This window comes from Podarcis erhardii (genome assembly GCF_964252035.2).
Source record: "Podarcis erhardii genome assembly, chromosome: 13".
Lineage (NCBI taxonomy): Eukaryota > Metazoa > Chordata > Lepidosauria > Squamata > Lacertidae > Podarcis > Podarcis erhardii.
This window is the reverse complement of record NC_138502.1, coordinates 3234563-3257355: the sequence shown is the minus strand read 5'-3', so window position 1 is coordinate 3257355 and position 22793 is coordinate 3234563. Positions and strand designations below refer to the sequence as shown.

Sequence of the window (22793 nt, the reverse complement as noted above, 5' to 3'; positions counted from 1 at the left end):
CGCCAATTGATTATCAGGAAGACATCTTCAACACACTCTTTTCGACGCCTGCTAAAAACACTGGACAACCCGGATGTTTAGAAAGCTGAGTTTGAACCTATTTTTATTCTTATTTTAATTATTTTGTAAAGTTTTAGGCGATGGTCTCTTATTGATAATTTCATTGTTTTATCTCTTATTGGGGGTTTCCCCACCCTTACAACCAAGCGGTATATAAAGCAGTGTTGTGCAGTGGTTAGAGTGTCAGACCTGGCAAAGACATGGGTTCAAATCCCCTACGGTTGTTGCGGGAACTAAATGAGGAAAGGGGGGAGAAGCATGTAGGACAGGAGGATATAAATGCAACAAAAAAACTATAAAAATGTCAGCGATATTCCTGCTTTGCAGTGCAGGGCGAAGCATTTGCAATCTGCTTCAGGGCTCAGAGAGTTAGGTTGCTAATGTTGGACCAAGCACGTTTGCTGGGCAGAAGGGAGAAATCGGTTTTTTTGTTTCGTTTTTCCGGCACATCATGTGGCAGGGAGTACCACAGGCTCCTGCCCCGGATGTCAAGGAGACGGCAAAGTAGGCAAGATGTTAAACTGTTTTTGTATGCAACAACTGCGGCAAGAGTATTGTTAGCCCAGAAATGGAAACAAGAAGAAATCTCGACGAAAGAAGAATGGCAGACGAAAATAATGGACTATGCAGAATTGGACAAAATGACAGGGAGGATTCGAAACCTGCGGGACCAGAGATTCACAGAAGATTGGAAGAAATATATGAACTATTTGAAGAGCAACTGTAACCAACAAATTACGCCAGTAGGACTACAAGAAGTTTTGTGAGGAGAAATATATGAAGTGCTACAAAGTAGATAAAGAATAGAGATATTGGTTATGAGTTTTAAACGTAACAGGGAAAATTAGGAAAGGTATACTAAGAGATTAGATGGGAACATTTTCAGACAGGACCGATGGAAGTCAGAAAAAATTGAATAGGATGTAAAAATATGTTTAATCACTGTTGAAAATGGTATGTTTAAAAAAAAACTAATATTTTTTTTAATATATACAGTATATAAAAAGACAAGGAGACGGCAAAGTGGAAATGAGTTTGCCGACAGCAGTTCGGAAAGGCAATGCCAAGCCCAGGCGAAGGCAATAAACTCCATGCAATGCCAAGGCAGCAAATTCCACGCAATGCAAATAAAAAAAGCGCATTTTCCCACCTCCCTCTCTAATTGGGGGTTGACCAAAACCTAGCAGACCTGAGAAACTTGATGGGGGGAACTCCCCTCCCCCCTCCTCCCCACCCCTCCCCAAACACCCCTCCCTCTCCAAATGGGGCTCAGCCCAACATCTCTTTCAAGAAAACCGCCCAGCCCCGATGGGAAAATCCTGAATGGGGAAAAGGGGGCGGGGGCCTCTTGCGTGCATATTCATGAGCAGGGGGCGGGGCGAGGGCAGGAGGGGGCGGGGCGAGGGCAATAAATAGGAGCCCTCCCTCTCCTCCAGCCTCTTTCCCTTTGCACCAGAGGAGGAGGCGCTCTGAGCATCCTTGCAAAAGAGGACAGCTTCGTTTTTGCGCCTGCATCCATCTCTCTCTCGCTCTCCTGCTTCCTTCTCCCTGGGCATCCTTGTTTTGGGGGGAGACCTCCGAAGACTCAGCCCCCTATTTCCTCCCTCTGCCCCTTGCCAGGATCTGACCCCCCCACTTTGAAGCCACCATGGCCGTCGAGAAGGAGAAGAAAACCTGCGGGCAAGTGATGACGGAGTGGAAGGAATTTATCTGGAACCCGCGCACGCATCAGTTTATGGGGCGCACCGGGAGCAGCTGGGGTGAGCCAGTCTTGTCTGGGTTTTTTTGGGGGGGGCGCACGCAGGCAGGGAGTGTGGGGGGCCAGATCCTGCATCTTGAGGCTGCTCGCCTCCTCCTCCGCCTCCTCCTCCTTCCCCAGGGCAGGATTTAATGACAAGATAGTTCAAGGACTCCTAGCCAAGGGAGATTATTTAAAGGGGGAGATTAGTGGAGATGGGGGGGGGGGAGAGAGAGAGAACAGGGCCACGAAAGGGATTATTTTAGGGATGGGGGGCGACTATAAGAGCCTAAAGAAAAAGCTTTGGCTTAAAATCGGGGTCCCCAAAAGGGAAACTGCAGATCTTGAGTAAATAGGAAATGCAAGGGGAAAATTGGGTTTCATGTGGATTTTGTTTGGAGAGGGTGGTTAATATGGCAAGGGCCCTTATAAGAAATTTCAGGGGGTTATTTAGGTGTCTTACCTTAAAAAAAATCTATATATGTTATAGATTAGTATTTAGGGATGGGGGGCGACTATAAGAGCCAAAAGAAAAAGCTTTGGCTGAAAATCGGGGTCCCCTTCCTTGGAAAGGAGATTCTGAATATTCTCATTTCTCCCCCTTATTTTGTTTCTTTAACAAAAGGGGGCATCGCCCAGTGAGATTTTCTAACCTTGGTTTTTGAAAGAGGGGGGTGCTTTGGGGAGGGTTATGTAAGGGGGAGTTTTGTGATGGGGGGTGGTCTTTCTGGAGGGGGGAAATGGGGAATTTCTCTAACAGATCTCGGAGTCCTTTGGTGGGGGGGACTAGAAAAAAAAGGAGGGGGTTGTGATGGGTGATGCGATCCTGGAAGGGGGTGCATGCAGATATGGCGGACTGCTGGGGTGCCCCCCACCAAAAGGGAAACTGCAGATCTTGAGTAAATAGGAAATGCAAGGGGGAAATTGGGTTTCATCTGGATTTTCTTTGGGGAGGGTGGTTAATATGGCAATGGCCCTTATAAGAAATTTCAGGGGGTTATTTAGGTGTCTACATTAAAAAAGTATTTATATATGTTATAGATTAGTATTTAGGGTGGAAGAAAAGCAGGGAGACTGGAATTAAAACAGGGCCCCACTTCTAAAATAATTCTCAATTTTTGAATTTGAAGGAGGGGGGTGAGATGATCTAAGTCCTTGAATAGCAGCCAAGGCTGTACCCCAAAAAGGAAAGGGGGGAAACACATTGGGTTATTTACACCCTGGGCATAGCACCCCCCCAAAAAAATACACCCATCGCCACCCAGGCCATGAAGTGAAATTTGAAGATGGATAAAACTGGATTTCCCCTGGGATCCTGTTCTGCATTTGTGGGGTAGAGTGGAATGGAGGAACTCGCCTTTGCAATGTTCTAGAAGGCAGGTTGATAAACAGGGGAGGGGGGGTGTATCTGGTGGTTTGGTCAAAGATTGACCTCAACCCCCCCAAAACCCAAACACACAGACACACACACACAACCTACAAAATGGAGAGATACGAGACTATTAGACATGCACCGGTCATGAATGCAGGTGCAGAAGAGAATTAATGTTGGAGATCTCGCTGCAGTCTTTGCGAATTGGGAGGGAGGACAGCACCCCTTGGAGAAAGCAGATTTGGGGGGGGGGGAAATGTGTGTGTGTGTATTTGACAGAGCTAAAAAGACCCCAGTTTGAAAGGAGAACAGATCAGAGCATGGAGGCTCCCCAGGAAGCAAAATCATTAAAATTTGGGGGAGCATTTGCTGTGTTTGGGGTGGGGGGGAGAAGTGGGGTGCCTAGGGAGTCACTGCATCCCTGAAGATTGGGGGGGGGTGATCATTTGCTCAGGATGAGAGGCGATATTAAATGTGTGTGGGAAATGTGGCAGTAACGATAGAGTGGAATAGGCCTGAAATATATATATATATATGTTTGTGGGGGGGGCTTATGGTCCCAGCGATCAGGTCCTGTATAGGGTCTGTGTCCCCCCAAAAAGAAGGGCAGAGATTGTATGGGGCTTTCTGTTTCCTTGTTTCTTGGGGGGGGGTTTGATGGTGGGCTCTCCCCCCCCCAATTTTTTATATCGATTGATGCAGGGAAGAAGTGTAGGCAACAGCAGAGGCCAGAGCAGCAGGAAAAGTAGGTCATTATTTTCCTTCTGTGGAGTTGGCTTGCGAGGCCCCCTCTCTCCCCCCCCACCTCCTGCCCAGTCTGTCAACAAGCTCGCCACCCCCCCCCCCAGTCTCCTGGCACCAGAGAGGAGGGGGCTTCACCACAGCCTCTGCCGCTTTGTCCAGCTTTGAAAAATAATCAGGCTTGCAAAACAGTTGATTAAAATGATCCCCCCCTTGGCAAAATGCTAGTTTGCTGGCAAACCTCCTTGCTTCCCATCCTTTCTGTGTTGCGCCCCCCCCCATAAAAACTAGATGCGTACCTAGATCTGCTTTGAGCAATGAACCCTCCCTTCCAATGGTGACCCCCTTGATCTGCGAGACAGTTGATTTATAGATCTCTCTATCTCCCTGCTGCCCCCCCCCCCCAGCAAGCTGACATTATGAGATTCCTTCTTCAAACCACCCTTGTAAATGTGGCCTGGCCTTTCTCGATCTCCCACTGCAGATTCTTGAATTCTCCCCTTTCCAGACTTTCTACCCCCCCCTCAAGTCTGTGTACCTCTTGATTTCCCCCCCCCCAATTGTACCCACCTTACTGGCATCCCCAAGTCGCCTTGTGGGGTGGGGATGGGATTGCAACAATATGTAGATGGCTGGGAAACTAGCTGGTGGTTTGAACTGGGAATGGGGCATCTGAATAATTTCTGGAGGGTGAGAGGGAAGAATTTTTTTTGGGGGGGGGTAGAGAAGGACTTGCCACCGTTTGACAGAAGTCCAACCTTTGGGTCTGTCGCATTGCAACTCCTGAGGAACCTGGCAAGCTCTCCTTCTCCCTTGGAAACCTTGTTTGCCTGTGGGAAAATTCCTTTCCCCAAAGCTTGCAACCTCTCTGTCAGGCTCTGGCCCCCTCCTTGCAGCCCCCCCTCCCCACAAATCTGCCCCCCTCCTTCCCTGTTTTTGTCAAATCCCACAAGTCTCCTAGTCTTAAACTCCAGCTCGAATCTCTTGCAGTTTTCCTGGCCAGAAAATTGCAGCATCTCAACAGCAGCCTTTTTCTGCTCTGTTTTATTTTTTGGGGGGGGGGTCCCCTTTGATTGCGAACCAAAACTGCATTGATAATCTGGTTCCCCCCTTCCACCCCCCCACCAAACGGTGGTCTTTCCCTTTTGTTGCAATTTACGACTCTCTGCTTTTGTGCGCTCTGGAGACCCGGCGACGTGCGGAGCGGTTTTGGGGGAACAAGAAGACCGCCCCCCCCCGATCCTGGCTTGCATTTCACTGCAGAAAGCTGATGGCACCTCACCCCCCACTGCAGTAGCTGATCCTGATCCGGCGTGCGGGGGGGGGGGGGAGGAAGGAAATCAGGCCAAGATCTGACAGCACTTTTTGGGGGGGGGGTTCCATCTTGGCTCGGCTTGGGGGTTCAGTTGCCTTTGTCACTGCGCAGCGAAGACGTTGGCAAGCGCTGTGGAGAAGAGAGAGTTGGCGCAGCTTTTTGCCCTAATACAGTTGGCAGAGGAGACATTGCTGCCTCGATTTCTCCATGGGGCAAAAGGCGGTCTTGTGGGGGGGGGGTGGCGCACCATTCTCAAGTACTTCTTTGGAAAAAGCATTTTAGTAGCAGGTGAAAGAAGCAGTCATTTTCATAATAAGCTGAGGGTTCAGGAACCTTATCAGTCACAGATATGTGCCCCCCCATCCCATGCCATGTCTGTGGGGGGGGGGAATGGTACCCCCACTGGTGCCAGGAAGTGGAAGAAACAGCAGCAGGAAGGTGGGTTTTGCTGCAGAATGCAGGCAGTCAATATTGGACCCCCCCTTAATATCTGGGTTCTCCTAAGGCAAAAGAGCAGGGATGGGTGAGCCTGAAAGAGCAGTGGCGTAGCGTGGGGAGGGTGCGGGGGGGGGGGCCGGCCGCACCGGGCGCAACATCTGGGGGTTAGGGTTAGGGGGCGCAAATCCACGGGTTAGGGGGCGCAAATTACTTGCCTTGCCCCGGGTGCTGACAACCCACGCTACGCCACTGTGAAAGAGTTATGGGGTCTTCTCTAGGGTGGAAATGAAGCCTGATGTTTCAGCGTTGGGTGAGGGAGAGAGAGAGACCCACACAACAAGCAATGGCTGCTCAGGATTTTAATCTGAGGTGTCTAGTTGTGGGTGTTTTTTGGGGTGAAAGGGATCTTGGGGGGACGGTAGGAGGCCTGATCTGAGGGCTGGACATTTCTGGAACGAAAAGAAGGGCAGTGGGGGCTGGATTTCACAGGATTTGGCCAAGCAGGGGGAGGCCAGGAGGGGAGACAGGACAAGGCAGGTGCTTAAATGTAGCAAAGAGAGAGAGAATGTGAAGGAAGGGGGTAAAAGGGGGCAGCTTTTACTTTGGGGGGCTGCCTGGGGGAAAAAAATTGATAATTTAGAGGGCGGGGAAGAGACTGTGGATTCTTCGAGGGAGTGAAAAACCCCATCATTTTTGTAATCTAATTGTAATTTTGTAATCTCATTTCTTCTTGTGGGGAATATACAGGAATTTATTTGTTTTTTTTTGAGGGGGTGGGAGTTTTTTGGGTGGCAGGCAAAGCCAAACGCCGAAAGGAGGAGCAGACACATTTCTCACAAAAACAGCCAGGACGTTCTGCCCTTATATCCTGGGTTCTACAAATGCTATAAATGCATTAATTTTTTTTTTAAAGGCTGGGGATCTGGGGGTTGTGTGTGTTTTGGGGGGGGACTGCCCCCTTGTGCCCTCTCTGTGGATGCCCATATTTCTTTTGCTATAAATGTGTGTGTGTTTTGGAGAGACAGCAAGAATTCCAGACACAGCAGACAGGATTATCTCTTGTCTGTCAGCTCAGCTTTGGCCTTGCAAGGCCCAGAGGTTCTGGGGTTAATGTCTTGCAAGCTGCAGGTTTTCCAGCTTTGCTGTGTCTCTCTGTGTGTCATTGGAGAGGGTGCTTCAGAAATGCACTTTATTACTTATTTATTGCACTGGCATCCCAACTCTCCTTTTTTTTTTTCTTCCTCCGGAGAGCTCATCGATTTTCCCCTATCCTCATTCAATTCCACAATATCCCTGCCAGGTAGGCTGGGTCCAGAACGACAGTGACTGGCCCAAGGTGGCGGAGCAGGGAGGGGATCTGAACCCTGCTCTTGCATAGTCCGACTCTAACCACTACCCCGCACTACTTGGTGCCTGTGGAGGTGATGGGAGGTTCAATTGCAGGCTTGGCTCTTGAGTAACTTTAAGCATTGGCTAACACCCTGGATGTGAGCTTTGCTCTGTCTTGTCTCTGCGTTGAAAAAACGCCGCAGGATTTGTGCGAGGGTGACCCCTAGACCCCGCTGCCAGGAGTTGCTTATTTTAACACTCAGCTGGGGGGCAGGGTGTGCTGTGGGTTCCTGGGGGGGCAGCTGGATAAAAAATTGCCCTGAGATTTGCTGAGTTTGTTTCTTTGAATTGCCTGGCGAATTTCAAACATACAGGGATGTATTTTAAACAAACCATTGGGCAGCTCGGATATTATCCTAACTGTCTGCATATTTTTGTACACAAGTTTGAGGCTCCTGCACACAAACACACAATGTTTCTGTCCCTCCCAGCCTCTGTTTACTTTCTGACTTGCGCCAAATTGTGTCTCTTGCCTTTGGCCTGTGATGGTTCCTTCTGATAGCCTACTTATTCCAGCTGCGTGGCCTACATTGAATGAAGGTGTTGCAACCTAGATCTGGGATTCTTGTGGGTCAGATTCTCTCACTGGGTGGAGTCTCTAGCTAGTCACTTCCTCTTGGCCTCAGTTCCCCGATCTGTGAAATGGCACCAGCGACCCACTTCAGTAAATTACACAGTAAACGGAGAGCTCCGCTGACCTGAGCTCAGAGTCATCTTTGGGATTAATGCAACTGCTTATTTCCACAAAGGGGCCTGTGCTCGGGAGGAGCTGTCTTGGGAGACCTAGGTGTAAACTTTGAGTAAATCCCGTGCGAGTCTAGAGAACAGCTTGGATGCCACCTGGCTTTATATGTCAGACCAAAGGCTTCAGTTTGCAAGCGCACAGCCTGGACTCTGGGCTTTTTTCCTTCGCTGAATGTTTTGGGAGACTCTCCTTGTCTTAAACAATGAGATAAGGAATAGTTGGAAGTTAATAATAATAAAAAACCCCAGATCATTGGCTCAGGGGGATTAAAAAAACACACAGCCCGGTTACTTGAATGTCCCACTATGTTGTCAGCAGTATTTTTGCTTTCCGTATTCTGAGTCAAATTACAAATTAGCAGACTGGCTGTAAAGTTGACCACCTTTTGCACTTTTCGGGGACTTCCAACTGATTATGAATATTCCCCCCTCTTCCTCCATGCATCCCCTTTTGAAGCACCCCCCCAAAGTTGTTGGCCATCTTGTGGCAGGAAGTTCCATAGTTCAACTATGAACCGTGATATTAAGGGCCCTGCCCATTGCGAACTCCTTGTGCCTCCTCAAATTTGAGTGGTTCTTCCCCCACAACTCCTGCCATCCCACACTTTCTCCTCCCTAAAGTGGAGGAATCCCAAACATTTGGAAAACCGAATAGCATCGCACTGGGAATCTGCAGATTTAGGGAGGTGAAAGTGCAGGGAAGCAGGAGGGAGGAGAACGAGGGTGAATTAAAGGAAACACAGATGGGTTCATAATCCACATTAAGCAGAAAGGTACCACTGAGGGAGAGCAACTGGGGCCGTAGTACAGGCTTCCTCCAACTCAACACTCCAGATGTTTTGAGACTACAATTCCCATCATCCCTGACCACTGGTCCTGCTAGCTAGGGATCATGGGAAACATCTGGAGGGCTGAGTTTGAGGAAGGTAGGTTTGCCTAGCAGTAGAGGAGAGAGCCATTTAGAGAGGAAGGGGATGATATTAGGGGCAGGTTTGCTTTGGCCAGCGCTGGGACTTTTCAACGAAAAATATACCACATTTACTCGAATCTGGGATTTAGAAATGGAGGTCAGGGCCTGGGAAGCGTTCGAAAGGTGCCTGGCACATTTTGCCATCGGCCACTTGCGACCAAATTAAAATCTTCATTTTTGGAGTTTCAGGCAGGGAGGGTATCTCCTAGCCGGACCGGGAGTTTATCGTAGAATTGGGATCCCTGAGGGTCATCTAGCCCAAACCCCCGCCATGCAGGAGTCTTTCGTCCACAGTGGGGCTTGAATCCACAACCCTGAGATTAAGAATCTCGCTCTACCAGCCAAATTGTCAAGAAGTGATCCTGGGACCTTTTGCAAACGCTGTACCCCTGGCCCTTTAGCATGCAACACACTAAAGGAGTGTTAAAACATGCTAAAGGGGTATCAAAGATTTGGGGGGTTTGGGGGTTCACTGCAGACCCCCCCTTTTAATTCCCTGGCCCTAAAGCCTGCCTGCCATGGATAGCCCAGCTGCCCTCTTGCTGAACCTCGTGAGATATCTGGCGACTGTGCCGAAGTGGGGGGGGGGCATCTCTGGTTTCCTTCGCTTCGTCAATCATCTAATTAAATTGGCACAACGCCCTAGCAAGGCAGGCAGGTGCTGCAGAGGAAAATTTCGGGATGGGCAAAAGACGTTACAGTTTCGTAGGCGTTTCAAAGGCAGGGCAGACATAAGGCGGTAGCAATTTGTGGGGAGTTGTAGTCCGAAACCACCCTGTTTAGGTGGGGGCTGGTGGGAGTCATAGTCAGGGAGAGAAATGAGCTAGGCGTGTTTTGCAACTGGCACGGGTCCAATTGCGACCGCCGGCTGGCCGGCTGGCGACTGCAAAATGTCTTTTAGAGGAGGATTTGAAATATTTCACTTGAAGTTGATGTTTTTTTTCTATTTTATTTTATTAAAGGTTACAAAAAAGTGAATAGAAACGATACATAACCATACATAAAAACATTTCATCTACACAGTTTTCCAGAATGCAGACTAGAAAAGAAAGGCAAAAGATAAAAGAAAGAAACAAGGGGGGGGGGGCGGAATGCTTTTCATAATCAACTTCATATGAAGTTGTTTTAATCTGGATTGTGTTATGTGACGTTTTTGTGTGTTGTAAAACGTTTTGAGACTTGTTCTTTAAAATATAAAGCAGTATAGAAATGAAATATAACAACAACAACAACAACAACAAATATTCCTTGAAATAACTAGCTGTGGCAACCGAAACCTAGCTTTAAGATTTGCGATTAGCCTATATACCTGAGTTTCTAACGCTGTCATGGTCCAAAATGGCAGTTCTGGTTGGAGGCTGGTGAGTCCCAATAGCCCTGGAGGGTGCCATGTTGGCAAAGGCTGTTCTACAATATTGATTTGCAGGCCTGTCTAAGAACAGCGTCCCCTCTGGCAGGCGGGAGCATGAGGTGGGGGCTAATAAGAAAACAGAATGGGGGTCAATTCTAATGGCTACAGTTTTTGGACCTCACTGCCTGACTCTTTCCTCAATTTAATCTATTTTTTTTCCTGCCCCTTCCAGCTCTGATCCTGCTGTTCTACCTTGTCTTCTACGGCTTCCTCACGGCCCTCTTCACCCTCACGATGTGGGTGATGCTGCAGACGGTGGACCAGTTCAACCCCAAATACCAGGACCGCCTCTCCATCCCAGGTGAGGCCTCGGCTTCCAACCTTGCGTGCAGATCGCGCGCAAAGTCCCCGCAGGCAGAAAGCAGGTGCAACAAGGAGGTCCAGCCTGGCGTTCTCCCTGAGCTGTTAGCTTTCTGCTTGAAGGGTCCTTGTCCATAGCTGTCAACTTACAGATTTGAAAATAAGGGACCAGCAGCCTCGAAAATAAGGGATCAGCAGCCAAAAGAAGGGATCAACAATTACTTTGACATATTTTGTTGCGTGCAAATGGCTTTAGATACCTATTAGGTCCATAAATTACCATAGAGCATATATTCAACACAAAAAAACAGCAACAATTTGTTGTTGACAAAGGACAGCTGGACATATAAAGGGCCCCATTACCTTCAGTAGCTTATTTAAGAGACATCAATAAGGGACAGCAGCAGGACATGATGCTGGGATAAGGGACTGTCCCGCCAAATAAGGGACGCTTGACAACTATGTGGTTTTCACATAAGTGGTGCTGTGTGGAGAGGGGCATGTTTAAATGGTTTTGCATGAGGCACTGGTGTCTAAAGAAGTGCCTGGCCTTCGAAGAATCGTAGAGTTGGAAGGGACTCCTGCGGTCATCTAGTCCAACCCCCCGCAATGTAGGAATCTCAGCTTAAGCACCCTTAGCAGATGGCCAGCCAGCTTGCACTAGGAACTTCACTGATGTGCAGAATCCGGCTAGGGTCGTTCATTGAACTCTGTACATGCTCAGAGACGTGGGTGTTCTCAGGGGAAATGTCCCCCTGCCGCCCCACGGTACCACCAAAATAGAAAAGAAGGGACTTAAAAGCTGGTTTTGAAAGTCGCTCCCTCTTGCGTGGAGCCCTGAGAGGGGAGGTTGAAGCTGTTAAACGGGCTATTCTTGGCACACTCACAAACTACGACCCCCAGGATCCTTTGGGGCAAGCCCTGGCCGTCTACAGGAATGTGTAAACCCAGTGTGGATATGCCTAGCTGCTTGCTAAACTGGCTCAAATTAGGAGCTCCCCACTGGGCTTGTCACAGATGAGGGGCTTGCTAGGGCCATCTAGTCTGACCCAGGATTTTGTCCACCGGACAGGAGTTGTAGTCGAGAACACCCCAAGGTGGCCTAGTAGACCACAGCTGGCTGGAAGAGGAGGCACCCTGATGTTAGCAGCATTTTATCCAACCTTTGCCTCCTCGCCAAATAGCCAGTTTCTCCAAGGAGAGAACTAATAATAATAATAATAATAATAATAATAATAATAATACATTTTTATTTATACTCCACCCTTCCCGGTTCAGAAAACCAGGCTCAGGGCAGCTAGCAACAAATTTAAAGCACTTAATTGATGCAACGAAAACAGCATAAAATACAGTGTAAAACGTGAATAACAATAAATTCAGAATTCAAAAATCAATTTAAGGGGGAAATCCATCCAATAAACATTAGATGATCACCAGGGCTAGCTGGCTAAGTTAGTCCTATTTGGGCCAGCGAGGAGACCAGGGGAGAATTAGCTGTGGGATCCCAGAGCGGGTAATCTTCATAAAAGAAGGAAGTTAAATCCTGCAGGGCCCTGGTCTCATGGGACAGAGCATTCCACCAGGTCGGAGCCATCACTGAGAAGGCCCTGGCCCTGGGGGAGGATAATCTGACTTCCTTAGGGCCCAGGACCTCTAAACTATGATTATTCATGGACCTTAAGGTCCTCTGCGGGGCAGACCAGGCAAGTTTCTGGTCCTCAGGGAGGAGTGTGGGCAGGCAGAGCTCTGAAACTCAACCTTTTCTCTCTTTTTCTCCCTCCCTGCCTTGCAGGCGTGATGATTCGCCCCAAGACAGACGCGCTGGACATCACTTACAACATGAGCCAGACTGAATCCTGGGAGGAATACGTGAGGATGCTAAATAAGTTTTTGGAGGGTAAGTAAAATGGGGGAAGGCATAACACCTTTCTCTCCCCCCCCCCGGCATTTCTGCCAATGATGCTAATTAACCGCTTAATTAGGGAAGGAACGGCTGCACGCCCCCTTTTCCCAAGCTTCTGTAACATTCCCTTTCTCGCCGCCGGAAGTTGTTGGACTACAACTTCCATCATCCAGGGTCCTGGGAAGGAATGGATGATGGGAGTTGTAGTCCAACACCACCCGGGAACCCAAGTTTCAGAGGGGCTGGGGCACGCGTGCGCAGCTGAGGCCCCCTAGAGGTGGCAGGTGTGAAAAACGAGCTGGGCGCGTTCACCAGCGGAACTCCTTGCTGGGTGAAACTCCACGATGCCCTTTAAGCCAGGTTGCATATATCTATATAATCACCTGGCCTTCGCTTTCCTCCAAGGGGCTTTCCACTCTCTTGTAAAATCAGACGGAATTGAAAATATACCGGAATCCTTTGCGGATTGTTAATTGGAGACGGGGGTGTCTGCCTGACGCTATGTGGGGAAGAGGCGGCAGAACAGAGAGTGGATTTGCAAAGATCTGAGCAGTGCAGGAAACTGCCCTGGACTCCCAAGACAGTGTCCATCTAGGCCAGTGCTGTCTACACTGACTGCCAGCAGCTTTCCAGCTTTCAGACGAGAAACCAAACCATAAAACAGCCGCATAGAATAAGTGCATTCGCAAGTAGTTTAAAATAGCAAAGTCCCAAGTAAAAGGCTATCTTAATTATCAAGTCTAGTTTCAGATTTGCCAGGCTTGTCTTGGAAATGACTGTTCCTCTGTATATCTAATAAAAGAATGCCAAATCTTATTAAAAGGTGTCTGGAGGTTGCAGCCCTTGTCGAAATCTCAAATTGTGTGTCATTTTCTCCATTAGATCTGTATGCCAGAGCAATGCAAGGATAATACTAACCTCCTCTGGAGGGTCATTAATCGGGATTACAGCTGCATAATTTAGACGTGTGCACGCGCTGCTTTTTAAAAAGGGTCTTGCTATAAAAACGCAGTGTGCTTTTGGGAGCTGGCGCTGCAAGCATTATTTAGCCTTTTTTGATCTGTGCTTCAGTAGACACCTGGACTGTTGATTCCCACTTGTTAGTAGATGGGAAACGACTTCAAAGACACGGTTTCTGCACCACAAATAGCCCCCAACAAACCTCATTAAGATTGAACCTGGGCTATTTGTTGTTGTTTTTATAAAATATTTATTAAGATTTTGCATAGTAAAACAAGTATCACAATCAGACAGAACAAAAGAGAAAGACAATCAAAAACAGCACAATCCAACAAAAACAATAAAACACAATAAAAAGCATAAGCGAAAAAAAGAAAAAGTAATAAGAAAGAACAAAAAACAGAGAAAAAATAAAAATCTAGTTTTTTGCTTATTGTCTTTATAACCCTCTTTCCTGACTTCCTCACATCTCCCTTTTCTGTGTTCCCCTTTACACAATCAAATTCAGCAATTCCTTACCCTCTTTCCAATCTTATTCAATATTATACATTTCAACCTATTATGTCTTCAGTTTTCCTTTCCTTTTAAATCCATTTATCACATGTTCTTTATAACTTAATCCCTTATATCATTTGTTTAGTTTCGACATAATTTTACTCTGGTCTTTTCACCCTTTTTTCTTAAAACATTTTTGCATATTCCTTTTAACTATGTCACTGATGCCATATTATCTTTATATCCAACATCATTTTAACATTCAAACATTTTACAATGTTTTTGGAGATATTCTTTGAACTTCTTCCAGTCCTCTTCCACCGACTCTTCTCCCAGGTCTCGGATTCTGCCAGCCATTTCTGCCAATGAACCTGGGCTATTTGATCTGCCCCATCATGGTTTTAAAATTTCGTTTTATTCTGCGTATGGTGGTGTACCTGCAGTCCTTCCAGATGATGTTTTGCAGCCAGCCTTTATTTATTCGCCTCTTCCTACAAAACATTTTTTACATGGGGAGATGTGGAGGCAGCGGGCCCTGTCTTGGATGTGTTTTTAAAAGGGGGTTGGAGCGAAAATATTAAATAAATTCAATAACAACAATGGCCTACATTTGCACTAATAAAATGAAAATCATGGGAACTGTAGTTTACCCCTCAGAGAACTACGTTTCCCAGGATTAGGGGGCTTTGGGTATATGAGCTATAAAAGAAGCTTGGGCCTGCCGCTCAGCTCTTGGCCTAACCTCACAGGGTTGTTGTGAAGCATCAAACAGGGCTCCTTGGAGGAAAAGTGAGATCAAACGTAAAAATAAACAAAACAGGTTTTTTATAAAGTACCCTCGCTCGGTGGTTGTGCCAGAATTGTCTTCTGTGGAGTCTCAAAAGGGTCTTTCCCTTTGGAATATATGAAAAAGGCTGTAATGCAAAGCTGTGCAATAAAACCATGGCTATATGAACGGTATAATGAGAACGATTGGAAGTTTTAAGCATAAGTTTTTATTTGACGGATATGCTTTGGTATAAATTTTTGGCTTTTTCTTTTTATCCTTTTCGTTCGTCTTGATTTTTCTTTCTCTATTTCTCTTTTATATTTACCTTCGTTGTAAATGATCATCTGTATAGTGGTGCCTCGCAAGACGAAAAGAATCCGTTCCGCGAGTCTCTTCGTCTAGCGGTTTTTTCGTCTTGCGAAGCAAGCCCATTGACGGCTTAGCGGATTAGCGCTATTAGCAGCTTAGTGGCTTTTAGCGGCTTATCGGCTTAAAAAAGGGGGGGAAAGGGGGGAAAAGTTGGAAAAACTCGCAAGACGTTTTTGTCTTGCGAAGCAAGCCCATAGGGAAATTCATTTTGCGATGCGCCTCCAAAACGGAAAACCCTTTCGTCTAGCGGGTTTTTCGTCTTGCGAGGCATTCGTCTTGCGGGGCACTACTGTATCTGTATCTTAAACTAATAAAGATTTACCATGAAAAAACATAATCGAAAGGGTCTTTCCCTACCCTGGAACTCCCTGAGACTGGGTCAAGGAGATGTTCTGTTGCCGAGCTACGTTTTCCTCCTGCTTCATCGCCGGGGGTTGGACTAGATGACCCCCGGGGTTCCTTTTTGAACTCTTACGATTCCTCCTTCTCTTCTAGCTTATGACAACGCCAAGCAGGTGGCCAGCAACCGGGACTGTATCCCGGGGCAGTACAACGAGCAGGTGGACAACGGGGTGTTGAATTACCCGAAGACGGCATGCCAGTTCAACCGCACCATGTTGGGCGACTGCTCGGGCCTCAACGACACCACTTACGGGTACCGGGACGGGCGCCCCTGTATCCTCGTCAAGATGAACCGGGTAGGCTAAGAAGCCCTGACTGTTCCTCTCTTGTCAGTTGAGGGTTTGTTCAGTCTGCAGAAGGGAATAATAACAGTTTATAATAATTTATTGGGACGTGGGTGGCGCTGTGGGTTAACCCGCAGAGCCCAGGACTTGCCGATCAGAAGGTCGGCGGTTCGAATCCCCGCGATGCGCTGAGCTCCCATTGCTCGGTCCCTGCTCCTGCCAACCTAGCAGTTCGAAAGCACGTCAAAGTGCAAGTAGATAAATAGGTACCACTCCGGCGGGAAGGTAAACGGCGTTTCCGTGCGCTGCTCTGGTTTGCCAGAAGCGGCTTAGTCATGCTGGCCATATGACCCAGAAGCTGTACGCCAGCTCCCTTGGCCAATATAGCCAGATGAGCGCCGCAACCCCAGAGTCGGTCACGACTGGACTTATTGGTCAGGGGTCCCCTTTACCTTATAATTTATTACCTATACCCCACTGATCTGGTCAGGCCTCCCCAGCCGCTCTGGGCAGCTCCCAACAGAATATTAAAAATGCAATAAAAGACTTGAGTTTTCATTATTTCCTCCTGCTCCCCGCGGGCAGGCCTGAACCAATGGATCCAAATGGCAAGAAAGGAGAACAAAATATCTGGGAGACAGTGGAACGGACTCCCTCGGAAGGGGGCAGCCCAGGCAAGATTTGAGAATTGCGAGCCCTCCATCCCCACTTCCGAGGATTAGAAGGATAGGTCGCAGGAGCACAGAAAAACCTCCGGCTGCCTAACCTTTCCTTCTGCGGAGATGGGAGGAGTTCTGTTGCCGATTCTGCTGAATTGCAGCCTTCGCCGACCCGGTGGTTTCGAACTATAACTCCCATGGGAGTTGTAGCACGGAACCACCGGACGTCACTAAGTCGGTGAAGGCAGGTGTTTTGAAAGCAGAAGCATCAGCCTTTCCCAGAGTGGGGCAAATTCCACCCCGTCTTTTTGCAGATGGTGGTGTTGTTTCCCCCCCTGCCCAGATCAGTTAATTTTTTGTGGGGTGGGGAGGGCAGAGTGAGAGCCATTTGGAGGTCCTGAACTCTTTTCTCCCCCCCATTTTGTGTCTTGGCAGGTCATCAAGTTCTACGCGGGAGACGGCAAGCCCATCAATGTCTCTTGCCTGGCAAAGGTAAAAGCCTCTGATCTGCCACTGCTCTGCCGGTTTTTGTCTCTCCTCCTTCTCTTCTTCCTTGTTTTTTTCTTTCTTGTTCTTTCTCATTCCATTTCATTAACGCTCCACTTTCCCCTCTCCTCCTCCTCCTTGTCTCTTTCCAAAAAAAATATTATTATTCTGTGCATTCAGAGACCCCGGTCTAAGCACGAGGTAAGGTCTTGCCAAAGCATTAGAAGAGAAATCTAGAACCGTTTAGCGGATCCTAGAACCCCGACAGCTTTTGCTCCCTGCTCTTCCTGCAACGCTTCAGGATATAGGGGTAGAGAACCCATATAGGGGGCTGATCGCCTCTGGCCCGCAAAAGTAGCCTTGCCCTTTGGAAGAACTCAGCAGTCCACATTCCTGGCTAGATTCCCACTCGCCTCCTCTTGCGCAAAACACTTTTGTGCTTGGAAGAAGTCGCTCCAAACCTTCCTGTCCCACAATACCTTGCTGGAAGCTTCAGGCTGTGTAAAAGGAAGAACTTCTTTATGCAAAGCAGAGTTAACCTGTGGAACTCCCTGCCACCGGAGGCACAGGGATGGCCGCCAAATTGGATGGCTTTCAAAGAGGATCAGGCAAATTCCAGGAGGAGGAGAGGGCTATGGGTGGCTCCCAGCCAAGGTCGTGATGCTCTCCCATCACAATCAGAGGCAGGGTTGCTTCTGAATACTAGTTGCTGGAAAACGCGGAGGGGAGGGGGTGATGTTGCGTTCGAATCCTGCTTCCAGGCATCCCATCATGGGCATCTAGGTGACCACTGTGAGAACAGGATAATGGACTAGATGGGCCACAGGCCTGATGCAGCAATTTTGTCTTATATCCCCCAACTCGAACCTCTTCGTTGCAATGTGAATATTCCACAAAAGTATTAATATCAAAAGGGGAGACATTCTCCCCTGGCACTAGCTATGAATATTGTATTATTCTGTTGGGGTGTCCCCTTTTTCATTTATGCAGGGGTAAATCCATATTGGCTGGGATTATTATTATTTTTTTAAAATTTCTCCAAGGACACGTCACAGCCTCCTGTGAAAGAAGAATACTAAAAAAAAAAATTGTAATCATAATAATTTCTTGTACCCTGCCGATGCGACTGGGTTCCCCCAGCCGCTCTAGTTTGTTAGGGCTGGGGGGTTATTTAAAAATGTGGATTTGTTAGCCTCTAAATTCATTGAACATTGCTATATAGGGGTCACAAAACCACGTGTAAACATTTCTCCAGGTCGGTTCCATCATTTGCGTATCCCGATAGACATCGGGATAGCTAGCCTACCAAGGAATGGCTCAAAAAAACCACCCCAGCGATATTTAACAGCTTTGATGATGCATTTAAATACTGATTATCATGAAGAACATGGGGAACTTCCTTGTTAAGTTCATGAGCATGAGTCCATCTGGTTCAGTGCTGGCAGTGACCCCCCTGAGGTTTCAGAAAAGGGCCTTTCCCCCAGCTCTACCTGCAGATCTTGTCAGAAATCGAATTCAGGACCTTTTGTATGCAAAGTAGATTCTCTCCCACTCAGCCACTTCACTTCCTTTACCTCTTGCCTCCTGCAGTAGTTTTTCCCTTTGTGAGTAATCAAGGCAGCACATACCCTTCTGAAAAACCAGTTCAAACTCTTGCGCCGAGGGATGTTGAAATTTGCCGCGCCTTTGTGTTAAGCAATGTCGAACGAATTCCTTGTTTTTGCAATACGAGGAAGAGGCGGAGAGGTAGTCTGGGCTCTGAGTACCTTTTCCTTTTCCCTGTCAAATCATGGCTCAGCCCCAAGCGCCCAGCTTCTGAGATTTGTCACCAGATTTGCATTCAGGTTCATCTTCACAGCCTCTTGTTGAATTTATGAAAGCTGGAGCTTCCAGATGTCTTTGGTTTGAGTGTACAATTCAGATTTCCGGGTGGTGATAGACCACAGTATTTTTTTTTCTAAAACACACACACTGTTTTGCTAATTTTTCAAAAAGAGAAGAAATTTACACCAACAATATCATTCAATTTCCCTCTTACTCCCCTCCCACCTTCCCTAACAAAATTTGAAGTTGTCCCGTCATCGTAAGGTAATACAGTGGTACCTCTGGTTGCGAACGGGATCTGTTCCGGAGGCCCGTTCGCAACATGAAAAGAGTGCAGCCTGAAGCACCATATCTGCACAGGTGCGCGGCGCGATTTGGTGCTTGTGTGCATGCACAATTTAGCGCTTGTGCGCAGGCGCGAGCGGCGACACCCCAAAGTAACATTTTCCAGTACTTCCGGGTCGCCGTGGGACGTAACCTGAAAGCACGTAACATGAGGTATGACTGTACGGAGATAGTGTAAGAAAAAGATCACAGTCATGTAAAATACAGTCTTGATAGTCCTTGGTTTTGTTCGTTCCTCTTACGTTTTTTGTAAAAATGGCTGTCTCCCTCCTCTGTTCATTTAGCCTTTCCTTTGTTCACTTTATTTTCTTCTTTGTCTCTTCACGCGTTCACTCTGTCTCCTTCTTCTACGTTTCTGTCTTCAGAAGAAAAAAAACCCTAAGGAAGATCTCATAGTAAGGACAACGCTGGATGCGGTTTGGGAAAAGCGGGGGCAGGGGGGGTGGCAGCCTTGGAGGCTGTGTCTTAGTGGGAGGGGAGATTTTTGATAATTGAATGCACATAGCGGATGGCAGAAGAGTTGAATGAGGCAGCAAGCGAGCACCGGGAGTGGGGGGCAAAATGATCATTGGCGTAGCCAGCCAATAGGAAAGGGAGATATCACAGTTAGTGAAAGTGAGTTTGGAATAGTGAGCATTAAGGTGAATGGGGGTGGCATGTTGCTAGCCGCATGTCAGGGAGGGGGGGTGAGGGATAAAATATTTTTTGACACCCATATTTTCTCCTCCCACAGAAAGAGGAGGACGCTCAGAAACTGGGGGAGATAGCAATGTTCCCTCCCAATGGAAACATTGACCTAATGTACTTTCCTTACTACGGCAAAAAAATCCATGTAAGTATTGCACAATCCCCAAGCCTTTTCTTTCCTCCTCTTCAACCCAATAGTGTGTTTCTTGGGGCCATCTTTTGCTAAAGGTAAAGGACCCTTGACAGTTAAGTCCAGTCGCGAACGACTCTGGGGTTGCGGTGCTCATCTCGCTTTACTGGCCGAGGGAGCCGGCATTTGTCCGCAGACAGTTTTTCCGGGTCATGTGGCCAGCAGGACTAAGCCGCTTCTGGTGAAACCAGAGCAGTGCATGGAAACACCGTTTACCTTCCCGCCGGAGTGGTACCTATTTATCTACTTGCACTTTGACGTGCTTTTGAACTGCTAGGTGGGCAGGAGCAGGGACCGAGCAATGGGAGCTCACCCCGTTGTGGGGATTCGAACCGCTGGCCTTCTGATCAGCAATCCCTAGGCTCAGTGGTTTAGACCACAGCGCCACCCGCGTCCCGCCATCTTTTGCTAAAGGGATGTACAAAGACTGGGTGGGAGGAGAAAGCTGTGTTGTGGGTTTGGACTAAACATTTATTGTTCCAAAATAGAAAGTGGAAAAGCATTAAACCCCAAAATAGGAACCGCTCCAAGTATTCGGCCATCATATTCAACAGTCAGTTTGCAATATTATATTTCAGATGGACTGTCGCATATTGTGTTGTTTATTTCTATAGTCCTACATACCATTTTGACTCAGTTGCTCCAGCTCATGTTGTTGTGGGATGTATGATTTCCATTGTATATTTTGCCGTTCCTGTGGCCCGTAAACCGCTTCGTAAATAGCGGTACAGAAAGGCTGTGTAAAAATTAAAAACGAAATGGGAGCAAAGTTAAAGTGCTAAAGCATGGGTAGGCAAACTATCTGGCCCAATCGCCTTCTCAATCCGGCCTGCGGACGGTCTGGGAATCAGCGTGTTTTTACATGAGTAGAATGTGTGCTTTTATTTAAAACGCATCTCTGGGTTATTTGTGGGGCCTGCCTGGTGTTTTTACATGAGTAGAATGTGTATTTTTATTTAAAATGCATCCCTGGGTTATTTGTGGGGCATAGGAATTCGTTCATATTTTTTTCCAAAATATAGTCTGGCCCCCATAAAGTCTGAGGGACAGTGGACCAGCCCCCTGCTGAAAAAGTTTGCTGACCAGTCTATCCAGTATTTAGCAGCTAGGCAAGAAATAAAAATCGAGATGAATTCAGTTTTTTAAAAAATTTGGTTTGTGGTTTAGCAAGCTAGGTTTCTTTGGGCGCTGAAATTTTCGGTAGATTTGGAAGCCGCTCGCGAGTCGGACCTCTTAACTTTTGCAAGGACATTTCGGGCTGCCGCTTTAATCCGAGCGCAAACGCTGCCTTAGTGTTTTTGGAGGAAGAGCGAGAGATTTGGGGGGGTGCGAGACGAGATCCGTGGGTTGGTTCCCCGGGTGATCTTTTGCCCCTCGGTCTCCCCCACTTCCGCAGGTGAACTACACGCAGCCCGTCGTGGCCGTCAAATTCCTCAACCTGACGTTCAACTACGACCACCACATCGAGTGCAGGGTCAACGCCGCCAACGTCAACACGAACGACGAGCGGGACAAGTTTGCTGGCCGCGTGGCTTTCAAGATCCGGGTCAACAAAGAATGATAGTGTCCCCCCCGAAAAAATCCTCGGTCCGTCCTCCCCTCCGCCCCATCCCCTTGCACCCTAAAAAAAGAAAGAAAGAAAGCTAACTTTTTTCTTCCATGCTCAGAACAAGGTGGAGCATTGATGTTGAAGGAGGAGCAAGGCGTTTGTGGGGTGCAGGGGGGACACCCCACTTCTGCACATCCTTAACCGTTGCTGTTAGACAATCCCCGAACCCCGAAATCAACGGCTTTGCTTCTTCCACCTGCACCCCTTCATCTGGCCCGCATTTGCCCCCTTTACCTCTCTCGAAATATTTGGGAATGCTGCTTTTGGCTCGTTCTAACGACATTTTTTCTCCCCCTTCTCGCCCCACATATGTGGGGAGCTCAGAGGCTGTGATCCCCCCCCCCAAGCCCAGGTCCCACGAATCTCCCCACCACCACCACCACCCCTTTCCCATCCCGGAGATATTTCCTAATATAATAATAAATGTATATAGATATTTTTTATATATATTAAAAATTAAGGTACTGCTGAGTCCTCCGTATTTTCATCCTTTTCCAGAGCTCTTTTCCTTCCCCCTCCTCTCACCCTCGCCATCTTTTGTACCAGTTTCGCTCCTGCCACAAAACCCTTGTTATGAAAAAAGAGACACGGGGGGCTTCTTGGCCCTGTGGGGGTTAGCGGTGGGCCATCTTGGTTCCTAATTTGGGGGGAATTGCTGTGGTTTGGGGCCTCCGACTGTTGACCGTTGGGAAGCCATTTTGTCTCGGCCGCTCCGGAAGCTTCTGGCGGCTGTGACTGCGCGAAAGAACGTCAAAATATGCATTAAACGTGGGGGTTTTTTTGAGGGTGTGTATTACTGCGCTCTCTAAATACACTTAACGAAGGATTAAACCCAATTATTCCCTCAGAGTGTTGGCCACTGAGCGAAATGGCTGCACTCTCTCTGTTCTGCATGATGGACAAAATGGCCGCCGCTCTGTTTTTGGATGGCAGCCATTTTGCTGCTGGCCGGTCCTCTCAGTAAATCAGTAAACCCTTCTTTCCCGGTTTTAGAAAGCGCAGAATCTGTGGCAACCGTCCAAAATGGCTTCAGGGGTTGAAGCGTCCCCGTTCTCCCCTCCTTACTACTTTTGACTTCTGTGTGGCAATAGCTTGCCATCTCCCTCTTGACTTGCAAGCAGCTTTTTCTTTAAAAAATGGCAGACAAAAGGCTTTTTTGGGGCATGGCGGCTGTTCTGATTCCCTCGCAGAGGAAACGGTCGCGGCGGCTGTGAAAAACGCGGCTTGTCAGTCTTAATTGTCTCACCCCGCCATCCCTCTTTTATTCCCTCTCTCTCTCTCTTCTAAATAGGATCTACTCTGACCCTGTTCGTCCTTTAGTGTACAGTTGTTT

At 47.8% G+C, this 22793-nt stretch overlaps 1 protein-coding gene across 1 annotated transcript; it reads left to right on the top strand.

Moving 5' to 3' along the window:
* Window positions 1–1488: 1488 nt before the first annotated feature.
* ATP1B2 (ATPase Na+/K+ transporting subunit beta 2) lies at window positions 1489–21423 on the top strand. Its single transcript, XM_081835804.1, has 7 exons — window positions 1489–1820; window positions 10351–10479; window positions 12271–12375; window positions 15470–15672; window positions 16755–16811; window positions 19708–19806; window positions 21248–21423. Exons 1-7 carry the CDS (start codon window positions 1709–1711, stop codon window positions 21410–21412), a joined length of 870 nt encoding a protein of 289 aa, XP_081691930.1. The 5' UTR covers window positions 1489–1708; the 3' UTR covers window positions 21413–21423.
* Window positions 21424–22793: the final 1370 nt, after the last annotated feature.